The 13556-nt window shown below is 57.6% G+C and overlaps 1 protein-coding gene across 7 annotated transcripts in view; it reads right to left on the minus strand.

The window, feature by feature from the left end:
* NADSYN1 (NAD synthetase 1) overlaps positions 1–13556 on the minus strand; it is a 36123-nt gene that overhangs the window by 4264 nt on the left and 18303 nt on the right. For 3 of the 7 annotated variants that reach the window (XR_014231515.1, XM_082341873.1, XM_082341871.1), the window contains 11 exons: positions 12142–12193; positions 9153–9241; positions 8861–8978; positions 7973–8104; positions 4931–5005; positions 3953–4128; positions 3481–3529; positions 2913–3015; positions 2302–2470; positions 1284–1419; positions 490–596 (listed from right to left, as the gene is read on the minus strand). Coding sequence is in view for 5 of the 7 variants with exons in the window: in XM_082341873.1 (XP_082197999.1) it covers positions 490–596; positions 1284–1419; positions 2302–2470; positions 2913–3015; positions 3481–3529; positions 3953–4128; positions 4931–5005; positions 7973–8104; positions 8861–8978; positions 9153–9241; positions 12142–12193 (1206 nt within the window). In the remaining 2 variants the exon portion in view is untranslated. The remainder of the gene's footprint in view (positions 1–489; positions 597–1283; positions 1420–2301; positions 2471–2912; positions 3016–3480; positions 3530–3952; positions 4129–4930; positions 5006–7972; positions 8105–8860; positions 8979–9152; positions 9242–12141; positions 12194–13556) is intronic. The other 4 variants (XM_082341874.1, XM_082341872.1, XR_014231516.1 and 1 more) reach the window with 2 other exon arrangements.

Consider the following 13556-nt stretch of genomic DNA (forward strand, 5'->3'; position numbering starts at 1 on the left):
CATCCCAAGCTCCACCCCGCCAAGGCCATTGCTGACCTGTGCTGTGGGTACTGTTTGGCCTTTGTCCCACCTGCACTCACACGGCTGACCTCTCCCCACTTTTCAAGAGAAAGACCAACCACTCAGCCCTCCAGGCTCCCACGAGGGTGCAAAGCCGGGGTGTAAGACCCCCTGGGTCCCAGACAAGGGGGATTAAAACCTGCGCCGCCCTGAGCGGGGCTCCTTCAAGCAACCCCGAGGTGGGTGTAACATCACTCCCTGTCCCGTTAAACGGATGGCTGATGGTAGGAACAGGGTCCAGTCTGTGGGCAAGGGCCAGGATTTACAGGCCAGAAGAGATGACCGTTTTCACCTGACCCCTGTGCCTCTTCCCCCCATCGGCTGCTCTCAAAGGTGCATCAGGAGCTAAGGCAGAGCGCGGGAGACACAGACCCGGCTGGAGTGGCCGTGGGTCAACCAGGGGACTCATCCAGAGCAAGGGCCACACACCTCTCATCCACGTTGGCAGATCCAAGCACGAGAAGCCTGCCGGGGGCACCCCGGGACCAGAGGCTCAGCTGAGCGAAGAGGTAGGCAATGACCATCCTCACGCGCGCCTGGACCACAGGAGGGGAACGTCATCCGCGCGGGGCGGGGGTGGGGGACGTGCATGTGAACACCGCCTCCCTGCCGCCCGGGGCAGGGGCTCTCCCAGCAGCCTCAGGAGGACGGGAAAGTTTAAGTGATGCCGGAGCTTCCAGCGTCCAGAGGGTCCGGGAGCCCGTGGTCCCCTCACCCGCGCCGTGGGCTCCTGCGCTCCGCCACACAGATGGAAGGACCAAAGCCCGAGGCCGCGGTGGGACAGGGCTGCAAAGCCAGCGGGGGAGGCCGCGGTCCCTCCTGTCACTCCCTGCACTGCTGGGCAAGGCCACCCGCACCCGCAGAAAGGGGACAGAGAGACAGGACAGACCCAGGCAGCTGTAGCCCAGGCCCCCTCTTTCCCTCCACGGACCACGCAGGGTCCAGCTCCCCTGCAGCCGGCTGGAAGGTGGGGCTGCGTCTGAGCCGCCCCCCAAAGATGCAGAAAACGCACGCACTTGCACACACACACCCCACGTTCACAGACCCTCACGCTGATGCGCACGCTCTCACGCACACGCACGCACACACACGCAGACCCCCATCCTCGTCACGAGGCCGCACACTCAGGGTCTCTCAGGCAGGCTGCCGACCCCGGTGCCGGCTGTCCCCCGGGTTCCCTGCGGCCCCCGAGTGGGGACAACGGCCCCATCTGGGAGGCACACCTGTACGTTCTGCAGGGCCAGGCTCTCCCGGCTGCTTCCTCCGTGAGCTGCAAACACAGGGCTTTTACCCGTCACCAGGCTGAAGATGCCCATGACGGCCTTCACGGCTGGGTCGATGTTGAGACCGATGTGGCGGCTGGGAAGAGAAAGGGAAGGTGTGCAGACAGTAAAACAGAAACACAGAACACAGAATTTACCATTTTCAAGTGCCCCATTCAGCAGCAGTGAGTACACTGACGATGTCACCTCTAGTTCCAGAACTTTCCATCAGCCCAGAAGGAAACCCGGTGCCCACGAGCGGTCTCTCCCCACCCCCTCCTCTTCCAGTCCCCGAGGACAAGTGACCCACTCTCTGTCTCTGTGGATCCGCCTATTCTGGACATTTCAAAGAAATGGAATCACACAATATCTGTCCTTTTGTGACTGGCTTCTTTCACTCAGGATGTTTTCCAGGTTCATCCACGTTGTAGCCTGTGTCAGCGCTTCATTCCTTTCTAAGGCTGAATATCATCCCCTTGTATGAACAGACCACCTTTTGGTTACCTATTTAACTGTTGATGGACATCTGAGTCGTTCTGGCTGTTGTGAATACGCTGTCACAGACACAGATGTGTAAATATTTGTTCACGTCCCTGCTTTCACTTCCTTTGGGCATCTCCCTGGGAGAACTGCTGGGCGGGGACAGCTTTTAGCTGAGCTCCGCATACAGAATGGGCAGCCTCTTGTTTTTCCCTTGGAGGCAGAATAAATGGAACATTCTGGATGGAGCCGAGTCTCCCTGTGTGGAAAGATGCCCTCTCTCCACCTTCCTCAGGCACAGAGGCCGCCAGGTGGAAGGGGGCAGAGGGCGGGTCACGCTCCCAGGAGGGGCGAGGGCCTGCCTGTGCTCCCAGCTGGAGGGGGGTGAGGAGGGAACCTGCTCGCCTCCGGGGTGCTCACTGACCCACAAACGTGGCCCTGGGTGGAGCTTCCCGCCGTCACCGCCACCTGGCCGTGCCCGACGCCCCTGACCAGCTACCTTCCGATCTGCTGGGCGAGATCTCCGGCTCTGCTGCAAGTCTCCTGGGAGGAGTTCTCGCTGGCCATGTAGCAGGTGGTCAGGACGCGGCCGCAGAGCTCCCGGGGGTCCTGGGGGGTGTAGCTGGTCTGGTTCACAATGGTCCGGACGTCGGCCAGCACTTCCTGATCTGAAAACCACCGGACAGAAGCGCACGTGCCGTGTGCCAGGTGCCTGCACCATTTAATCCCTTCTCCACCGCCCCGTAACCTCGCCAGATCAGCCCCGCGATGCCCGTTTCTCGGCTGCGGACACTGAGGGAATGGCCGATGTCACTGCACAGAGTGACAGGATGTGAACCTTGGTTTGCCCGACCCCACGGCCCCTGTTCTTTCCTTGGGGCCACACTGCCGACACACGGCAGCGACAGCCACCTGTGGCTTGAAGGACACAGCCACGTGGGCCCTGGAAGGGACTTTAACGGCCTTGCTGTCCCCAGGCCCTGGGACTTGGGTGCGACGCTGTGACATCTGAATACGACCTCCACCACGATGCCCAGGACCTGGGTTTTCCCTCTGCTTCTCCCGCAGGCTGACCCCCCGGAACCTGCTCGGGCCCCAGACGTCACCTACTTCCGTGCTTCACAGCCTCGCAGACCTGGTGGCACATGGAGTAGACGAGACAGGCGGTGGCCCCGCTGTCCACCCCGCCGCTCAGGGGCAGGAAGAACCCCGCCTGGAACGGGCCGACCAGACGGGGGTGTGAGCAGCGCCTCTGGGAAGCAATGCGCCCCCAGATGAGCCCGGCTCCCCCTGCAAAAATGAGCGCCCACAAAATACTCTCCCTGGGGGAGGGGAAAAGATGCCCTGCACGTTCCAGGATGGACTTTCTAGAAGGCAAAGGGGCCTCCACTGTGGAGGGTCTAAGGCTGGGTCTCCACGGTGAATTACAGACACGCACGATCACGAAACTGGCAGGGGGTGGGGAGTCTCGTAACTCAGTGTCATCAGACAGGACCCCAAAGACGGAGCCAAAGCTCAGTGGGACCTTTGGGCTCTGGCTAGTGTAGCCGAGGCTCCCGACTGAAGCAGAGCCAAGAAACGCTTGCATTAAAAAAAAAGTCACCAGCCAGCCGCAGGATCAAACGCAAACCAACCGGTAGAAGGAGCAGAGAGGGGTGGTGAGACACTGACGCCTTACCTGTTGGCTACGTCTTAAAAAATCCCAGAGCCAGCATGCAGGTCCGAGGCTGGGGAATGATGGGAAGCATTAGGACAGGGAGCTGCTGACCTGGTCCACAGCTCACCTGGGGGCAGGTGCCAAGGTGGGCGCAGCGCCCGTGAGAGCCGCCAGCACGACGCCCGGGTCTCTGTTTTAAGCACTTCGCGTGAATGATCTCATTTGAAATCTCAAAACGGCCCCAGGGGGCAGGTGCTATCATTGGCCCCGTTGTGAAATGGCACAGGAAGGCAAGAACAGCATCTCTGTGCCCAAGGGCCCAGGGCAAGGAGCGGCAGGGCTGGGCATGGGCCAGGGGGTCCGGCTGCAGCGTCAAGTGCAGGCTCTGGAGACCAGGACACGCTGGCCCCGCAGCGCCACCTGGCGGTGCAGCAGGGGATGGGGGGTGCCCGGGGGACAACAGGACCCCCCTCCAGCATCCCAAGGGCCCCACCTGATCTCCTCGGCGGGACTGTGGTATTTCCACTCAACAGGCTCAGAGAGAGGCTCCAGCAGGTCCTCGTGGCAGGACAGGGCGAAGTCCACCTTCACGCGGGGGTAGGGGCTCACCTTGCTGGCCTGGGAAGGACACCCCCTCAGCGCTGGTACCCGTACAGGCCCCTGGGATGACTGCAGCCAGTGGGGGGGAACACAGCTCAGAACCCCACTGGGGACCCTTCACGGCCACCAGGACGGCCAGAACAGAGGTGGATGTAGCAAACGCTGGCAGGGACGTGGGGAACCCAGAGCCCTTGCACAGCGCTGGGGGGACGTGAGATAGAGCAGTGGCTGAGGACAGCCTGGCAGGGCCTCCTACAGTTAAACAGGGAGCCACCACAGGACCCTGCAGTCCCCAGGTACATAACAAAGGACACGCAGACACGTCCACACAGACACCCGGGCATGTGTCCACAGCAGCACGATTCATCACAGACAGAGCGGAAATGGTCCAGACGTGCATTGACAGATGAATGGACAAACAGCACGTGGTCTATCCATCAGTGGAATATTATTCAGCCATAAAAAGGAATAAAGCACTAACACACGCTACAGCATGGATGAACCACAAGACATTATTCTCAGCGAAAAAAGTCAGATGCAAAAGGCCACGTGTGATATGATTCCATTTCTATGAAACGTCCAGAATTGGCAAATCCATAGAGACAATGCAGACTGATGGTTGCCGGGGGCCCTGGGGGAGGTGAACGGGGAGCAGCAGCTCATGGGTCCGGGTTTCTTTTGGGGTGATAAGAATGTTTTGACACTGATTGTGGTGACGCTGCTTGACTCCACGAATAAACTAAAAACCACTGAAACATGTGCCGAAATCAGTGAATTGTGTGGTAAGGGAATGACATCTCAATAAAGCTGTTATTAAAAAAAATTCTGGGTCTTTGATGCGCATCCCATGTGTGCGTCTATGAGCACTTACCGCCAGGTTTCGAGATGAAATCTCTGCCCTGTAGCTTCTGACGTCCTCCAAATCCAACGTGGCAGTGAGGACTTCCTGGAGAAGGGAGTTTCAAAGAGAAATCGTGATTTCCTGTTTTGTTTTTTTCACTCACACGTCTAATTTGTTTTCATAGGTGTGCCAAATGGCACCCGATGAGTTATGCCTTCTAAGGCAGGGACTGGGGGTCCAGGGAGAGGGGACAGCCAGTGGTGCTGCCAACCCAAAGCCCTTTCCTCTTGTCGTTGCCACAAGAACTTCCATTGAATTGCCGGTGATTCGTTAATCACAGCACAGGACACAATCCTGTCAATAAATGTCTGCTGGGGCTTCTGAGAAAGCTTCTTAAAAAGACACATGAGGAGCAACAGCCCCTTTTCTGCCTTTGAATGGGGCTGCATGAAGATGGCATGGCTGGAGCTCCTGCAGCCATCCTGTGACCAAGAGGCAACTGAAAATGAAACCCACACAGAGGAAGGCCCAGATGGAGAGTGACAGAGGGGTGGAGCCAGAGCCCCGGCAGTCATCACGTCGGGGTCCTGGCCTGGACGTGCTTCCTGTGTTCTAGGAGGTGATGCTTCATTGCCTTTGAACCCAAATGAGATGGGGGTTCTGCCACTTGCAACAAATTACAGAAAAGGGAAAAGTTTTAACTCATAGACGTTATTCCTTCCGTTATGGAGAAAAAAAACACTCATCAAATTATATTATGAGGACATTGTCTCATACACACAGGTGCAGGACAGCAAGAACTGCTTCTGGGCACCACTGGGGGACACAGGGTGGCTGGGCCCCCGCTCCTGCCGCTGGGCTGGGGACAGCTACCTGTGTCAACAGTGGGCCTAACCCAAGCTGGAAACGCCCTGAAGAGACAGAGAAAAAGGAGCTGCCGCGTCCTTCGGTTCTCCTGTCCTTTCCCAAGTGGTGGGTCACTGAAGCCGCCGGGCTGCCTTGGCAAAGCCACAGAAAGTGAGAAGACGCCAGAGGAGTGAACCCTTCCTGAGAAGGAGGCTCCAGTCCACTTTCCCCAGAACTAGGTTAGCTTTGCACAAAGGCTCGATCGAGGCTGTGAGAAGCATGTGCCCTCGAGAAGGTCAGCTGACCACGGAGGAGATGGCAGAACAGAAGGGCACTGCCCTGGCCCCAGGGCAGTGATGGCACCTCCATCCCGAACACTCAGGCAAAATCAGAGAATTCTGGCTCAAAAGCCCCCTCCAGGGAGTGGGAGACAATGGTCCCCAGGTTTTTGTATGGTGAAGAATCACTGTGTGCTTGATGAAATGGGGGTTCCTGGGGGGGCCTGGACGGGGTCCAGAACCTGCAGTGACCTGCACGCCTGCTCATCCTGGAGCAGGTGACCCCCCAACCCACCTGCCAGTCAATCCTGCCACCAGGTGCCTGTGGCTCTGACGTTTGGCTGAGTGTTTTGGCCAAACCGACGTGCACTGAAGCATGTTTGGAGCAGATGAACACCTAGCCGTCTGCATGGACTTCATTTTCCCCTCCAAAGCCCTTCCGTCTTTAACATGGTTAATACTGAACAAGAGGACGCCTTTGGGGACGCAGCCACTTGGAAAGCAAGGTCTGGGGGACCACGATCAGGAGAACTTTTGCAGAGAGACGGAGCGTTCCCGCTGCCGGCGCCCAGACTGCCAAACCTCGGGCTTCCCTCCGGGCGAGAAAACACCATGGGATTCTTTTCAAAGTTCCATTCCTCGGTCCATTTTGAAACCAAAGTTTGGTTTCATAACCACTTCCTTGCCAACAGCCCCAAGGAGACTGCGGAAGGCATGAAACATCACCCCGTCTGCGGGGATGCCAAGGAGGTGAAGCAACAGAAGTTACAACAGAGGGTCCTGTAGACTTTCTTATTCTGTGACACCGCTTGCCTTGCTCCGGCAGAGCAATCCCCGGAGACTTTTTTTTTTTTGCTACCACCTGCCTCTGTGAATGAGCATTTCCAACACTTGTTTCCAAAAAAACCCAAGTTGGATCCAAAGACAAGATGCGCGATGCCATATGAAGCCTGTACTGACCGTCTGAGGCCAGTAAAAGTGACCCTTCTCAGCAGCAATGAAAGTTACGTTGTGTTGTGTCTGCAGAATTGGAATCTATTCCCATTTTTCTGGCAGTGACAGCCATTTTCCTTCTTGAGTGCTTAAAAAAAAAAAAAAAAAAACCGACAGGGAGAGCCACACAATTCTCTACAAGCACCTTTTCATCTCGTCTTACTCTCTCTGTAAAGGAAACTAATGTCCAATCACATGGGAAAGCTCTGCACCCACGTTAGTATGTGTTTTCAGAAGCAGAGGGTGTGCAGTTTTCATATCTGTGGCTCCAGTGAGGTTACGACCCCGTTGGGGGGACGTGCCCCCCGTGCCCCCAGCTGGTCATCAGCCCAGTGAGACCGGGGTGCCCCCCAGAACGAGGAGGGTGGGGGGTCTCCAACGCTGCTTCCAGAACCCGCGGGGCAGGGCCCACAGGGAACGTGTGCTGCCTTGACCTCTGGGGAAAACCCCCTAATGGCCCACCTGCAAGCCCCCCCTGGCTCCGTCCCCACGGACGGGCTCCGCTCTCATCACGGGGACCAGGCGTGGTGTCTGCTCATTCCCGAGGACTGGCTCCAGTTCCCCGCCAGCCCCGGCTGTGGGATTCTTCAAACAAGCCCATCACGTCCTCCCGGGAACCAGGGGTCACTCCTTGTCACTACAAAGCCCACTCCTCCTGCAGCTCCTGGCCTCTCCCTCGGCTCCAAGTGCAGCCTCGGGAGGGACCCTGCAGGGCACGTGGGGCTGATAAACAGCCAGGGATCCCATCCGTCCAGCGTGCTGTGCGGGCGGTCCCCGTAACCTCGGGGTGAGAATCCCTCCCCCACCAAGGAGGTGAAGAGGGAGCAATCAAAACCAGCAGGACCCACCACGGGGGCCATGTCAGACCCCCCCCCCCCCCCGTCATGGGGTAGACCAGAGAACACAGCCCCTGAACCACAGACCCTCCCGCCATCGCACGCGGGCTGGTTCGTACCACGTCGTCCAGAGAGAACTGGGATCCCTGGGCAAAGACGCTGCCGTTCATGGCTATCAGGGCACAGCCGTCGTAGTACAGCCGGTCCCCATCACAGCCCTTCTGATTGGCCAGCAAGTATATCCCGCCGTTCTGGAAAATGCAGGGGACAGCAATGGTCGACTGTGGTCCGTCACCTTCACCCTCCTCCGGCCCAAACACATGAAGCTTCAGACCCCCCCGCGACTCTGTCATAATTAGCCCCCCACCCCAGCAAGAAATGTGCGCCTCCAGGGAATGCCCGCAGCTATGATGCTCTCGGCCTTCCAAGGTACCAGGCATCACACGAATCATCCATTCTCGCCTCCCAACTACCCTTCAAGGCAGGCGCTGTCACCTCCACCAGACAGGAGGAGAGATGCAGCTTCAGAGAAGACAAACCCCCCAGGTCACGAAGCCGAGATTCCGTCCCAGGAAAGAGCAAACACGGCCCCTGGTGTCACGCTGCCAGCAAGAGGGGCAAACTCGTGGGCGTTCCCCGTGCCTTGCTGTGGTGCCAACGGGCATCCTGGTTCCCGGTCACCATGTCACTTGTCCTGAGACCAGTATGATGGTCAAGAGCCCAGGAACCGGATGGCTGGGGTGTGAGCCCAGGGGCCGCCTGACCGCCACGTACAGAGTGTCCTGCTCCAAAGAGCAGAGGTGTCAACAGCACCTGGCCCGTAGGGCGGTTTTGAGGGTTAAGTGAGGTCAGGAAAGTGGGGCCCGGGAAGCGGAGTCACGCACACCGATCGGCTGCGGCTGTAACCAGAGGCACCGAGCGCCCTCACGCTCAGGCCCCGCCCAGCGCTGGGCGCTGGGGTTGCAAGTGTGAGACAGACACGCTCCAGCATCCCCGCCGCCACCTACCTTGGTGGTGGCCATGGTCACCAGGTCCACCCTGGCGTGGGCTTTGCGCAGCACATGGTGGCTGCCTGAGGCGTTGGTGAAGATCTCCACGCCGTCCAGGCCCATGTCCACGTGTGGGCTGTGGGCAGAGGAGGGCAAAGGAAAGAGACCGGTGTCCCCAACCCTCCCTCCCAGCCCCGCAGCTCCCAGGGCGTCTCCTCGGCCCCAGGCCATGACGCCAGGAAGGCTGCAAACCCCCCGCCCTCCGGGGCCCAGCGAGGATGGGATGGACGGCGCGGAGGGCAAGGCTGACCTGCGGGGTGTCCAGAGCTCCTCGCAGACCTCACTCCCGATGCAGGTGTCCCGGGTGGAGAGGACAGCGTCCCCAAAGGGCACGGTCTCCTGGGTCGGGAGACCAGAGCGCTTGAGACCCCTTGGCCATTCCGTCTGGGCCATGTACTGAACCAGGACGCCAGATGTCACGCATGAGACTTGCATGAAGGCCACGGTTTTGTTTCAAGTGCTAATGAATCCTTCCTCGACCCGGAGCATTCCCAGCCCAGGGGCCAGCAGACATCTCCTCCGCTGACCCAAGGGCCTCAGTCACACCTGGGAGCCGAGCTCTGAGCTGCCACGAGCTTGATTGTGGCTGCAACTAATTGTGACTCGGTCCCTAAAGTTTCCACGGGCCCAGATGGCCAGCAGTGTCAGCATCCGCTGGATGCTCTTTTGACGTCATCCATGCTCCCGGGGGTCCCATCCCCATGTCAGAAACGAACGGATTGAGCTCTTACAAAGTTCACGCCAGCCAACGGGTCACCCAGCTCCTGAACGGCAGGGCTGGGGCGGGACGCAGGTCCCTGTGTCTCTAGGAGCTACGTTCGTGACCCCTGAGGGGTGGGAGCTTCCAGGGCAGGGATGGAGCTGCCCCCGAGGCTGCCACACAGGTCTGAGCAGTCACTGACGTGAGCAAGTGCTGACAGGGTCACCCGGGCGTGGGGCCCACCTTGGCCTCCTCTCTCGGGGACCAAGTTTCAGCTGCGCTGCCATTTCACTCAGCCAAGAAATCATCCCCGCGGGCCTGGACCACATCCCAGCACTCTTGGTTGCGTCCCCTGACGTGTGTGTTAGTGAGTTCAACTCCTTTATGACCAAGGGCAAGAACCGAGGGGCAGGCCTGGCGTTTTCTGTTCTGATGCTTCCTGCCACGGACACAGCCCTCACCCAGGACCCCGAGCTGGCCATCCCGGGACCACTGCACACCCTGCAATGGGTGCCTCACATTCCTTACCACAGGGGTAGGGCTGGAATCCTGACCCCATCTTCCTGTGACAAGACCAGGGCTCGGGGCAACAGGGTGATAAACAAAGCATGTAGGGGGGGTCTCAGTGACGGGTCCCCGACCTGAATTATCCAGGTTACAGCAGTTACGGGGCTGGCTTTGCCCTGTTTCTTGAAAACTCCCCTGAACTTTAATCCACTCGCACCCAGGGCCAATTTCTGCAACTTGCTCTCAACCAGTGACAACAAGCAGCATCCTTCCACCTGCAGGCGGCCCCCAGATTGGTTTAGGGGGGATCACTTGGTATGTTTTTTAGGATATCAAAGGGTCCTAGAAGAATGAAATGGAGGATTTCTCGCAGCAGGGGGATTGCTGCTGAAATGTTTGTTTCACTCACACACACACACACACACACACACACACACACACACTGTGTTCTGGATCACGATGAACTTAAATTGTTCCCATTGCTGCAATTCACGGTCAGAAAAGTTTCCAGGTCACATGGGAGGCGACCAGACCTGGCTGAGAGCCCCTGTCCCCAACCTCAGCTGTGCCCACCCCTGACTGCCTGCGGGGGGCACCAACCCAAGCTGGCCCCTCGGACATCCTCTCTTAGGGATCAGAACCGGTGCCAGTGACTTAATCTGGCTCCCGAACAGAGGTGATCTTGGCCCAAGGGCCAGGGAAGTGAGAGGCAGGCGGAGACCCCTGGCATAAAGAGGAAATGGGTCTGGGGGCTGGTGGGATCGGGGAGAAGGGGACTCCTGCCCCACCCCCTCCCCAGATCCATCCCCGAGGTCCAGATGCGTCCCTGCCAACCTGCTCCACTGGGGAGGTTCAGTGTGTCCCCGCGAGCCACCTTGAGTGCAACAGTGAGGGGTGCAGAGAATCGGGTGTCATGGGCTAAACTGTGTCCCCCAAATTCATATGCGGAAGCCCTAAGCCCCAGCACCTCAGATGTGGCTGTGTTTGGGGATTGGGGTCTTTAAAGAGGTGATGAAGGTAAAATGAGGTCACTAGGGTGGGCCCTAATCCCATAGGACTGGTGTCCTTATAAGAAGAGGAGAAAAGCACACAGACACACACAGAGGGACGACCCCGTGAGGACACAGGGAGGAGACGGCCATCTACCTGCCGAGGAGAGAGGCCTCAGGAGGACCAGCCCTGCCCACACCTGGACCTCGGATTCCAGCCTCCAGGACTGGAGACAGTGAATGTCTGTTGTTTAAGCCACCCAGGCTGTGGTGCTTGGTTATGGTGGCCTGAACAAACTGATACACTTGGCAACCAGAATGGAAACTCAAGCAGGAGCCAAAGAAATCAGGCCCCCCCGAAACACCCCCTCTGTGCCCCTGGCTCTCAACGCCCCACAGGAAGTGGACAGCACCGGATCCCAGCTGTCCCACCTCAGCAGCTTCCAGGACGAAGGGGATGGTCGAGGCCCCCAGATAAGGCTGCAAAGTCAAAGCTCTTCAGGCCTGGCCAGCCAGGTGCAAAAGACAAGACAAGCCAAGACAAGACAGATTTCTGATGCTGAGTTTTCACAGAATGAACAGGCAGCCAAGGAAAGTCCTTCATGAGTTTTATAACTAGAAACCCTCCAAACTCGGCTTCTTGGGCAGTCCCTAAGCCCGAGCCCCAGCCCAGCAGGGAACAGCCGGCCGGCCGAGGTGGGGCAGGAGCCCCCTTCCCCAGGCTCCCCCGAGCCCTCTACCCCACTGTGTGAGCCTGAGGAGAGGAGAGGAGAGGAGAGGAGAGGAGAGGAGAGGAGAGGAGAGGAGAGGAGAGGAGAGGGCAGGAACAGGACAGGCATCACACAGGGGAAAGGAGACGCCCACCGTCCCCCCCCATGCTCCCGGGACCCTCCCCACTTGTTACAGACATCACCCCTTTGTTTGTGCTCCTTACATGGGCCATGGTGATGCCCGTTACTTTGACCCGAAGGGTCCTGCCCCCACGGCCCACCCCAGAGTGACGTCTGACCGAGAATGGGTTTTCTTCTCCGAGACTCACTCACCTGCTTTGTCAGGTCCTGTATCATCCGGGGGAGAAAATATTCCTCTGTTTGCCTGGAAAGGAAACCACCACAGATGTGAGGAGGACCATCTCGGGAAATATGCAGAACGGCACCCAAACGTAAAGCGAAACTCAAAATGAGAGCTTGGAACTGATGAGCTGGCAAAGGAACTGTCAATTTAAGGTAAAAAGGAAAGTATACGGCGACTCGATGAGGCTCCCAGGCCGCATGACAGTGAGATGCTTGGTGCTCTCCTACCATTGGCCTGGCTTCCCCACACTTTTGTAACTGACCAGGACACCATGGGGGCCTTCCTGGGACAGGCCTTCCCCCACAACCTCTGCCTTAGCTCCTCTCTGAAGTACCCAGATAACAGTATTTGATGCACATTTCCTGAGTTGTTTTACAGATGTGAACACCCCCCTACCACCAGCACCAAATGGAAGAACTCCTCGATGACCGTGAACACATAGCCCCAGGCCTCCTGGAGCCTAAGGACTGATCATATTAACCCCTGTGACACCGCCCTGCTGCCTCACCGTCAGCCAGTCAGAGAATTGTGCACAAGCTGATCACGTACCCTGCAAGACCCTCCTCTCCTGGCCTTGGAAAATGCTTCGCCAAAACCCTTCGGGGAGTTTGAGGCTTCTCAGGGCCTGAGCCACCTCGTCTCCTTGCATGGCCCTGCAAAAAACCTTTCTCTGCTCCCGACTCTGACATTTCAGTTTGTTTGGCCTCACTGTGCATCGGGCACACGAACTTGCGTTAACACTTTCATGCACGGCATCTGAGAGGCACGTCACGGGGATTATCTGAAAAGAAGTCATATTTCCCCACAGAGAAATCCAGGTGGAATTCCTGATCAAAGTTCCTGAATCAGAATGATCGCACTGCATGAACCCAACATACGGTGACAAACCGATATCATCACTGAAGTAATAAAACAACGTTCCAAATTGTATGAGCTGGACAGAGAGTTTAATACACAACTTTAGTACAAGCCATCCCACGGTCTACACTAAAAGGTAGAATTCGAACAATAGATCGTTTCCAAATCTGACCTCAAATAGGCTGTTACCAGATGCGCCATTAAGACATTTAATTAACTAGATTTCTTTTTGCTTTCTTAGAATTCACAAGAACCTTCTGGGAGATTTTAGTGGCTTTTCCTTAAGTAAATTTTAAAAGCAGAGAAATTGAGAGGACAATGCTGTTTCTCCCTCACTAGTGAAGGGAACAGAGACTGTAGACGTCCTCTGACCCCCGAGCTGCCTTGGCATCCCATAATGAGCGCTCAGTTCACCGTCGGTAGGCTTGTTGATGGCGATGCTACTGCATCACAATTTGTTTTACAGGGAAGAGATGCCCCAAGGTTTCTCCCTTCACCCTCGCCTCTCCCCTCAATTTGCACGAAG

Source organism: Balaenoptera borealis (genome assembly GCF_965194805.1).
Source record: "Balaenoptera borealis genome assembly, chromosome: 11".
NCBI lineage: Eukaryota > Metazoa > Chordata > Mammalia > Artiodactyla > Balaenopteridae > Balaenoptera > Balaenoptera borealis.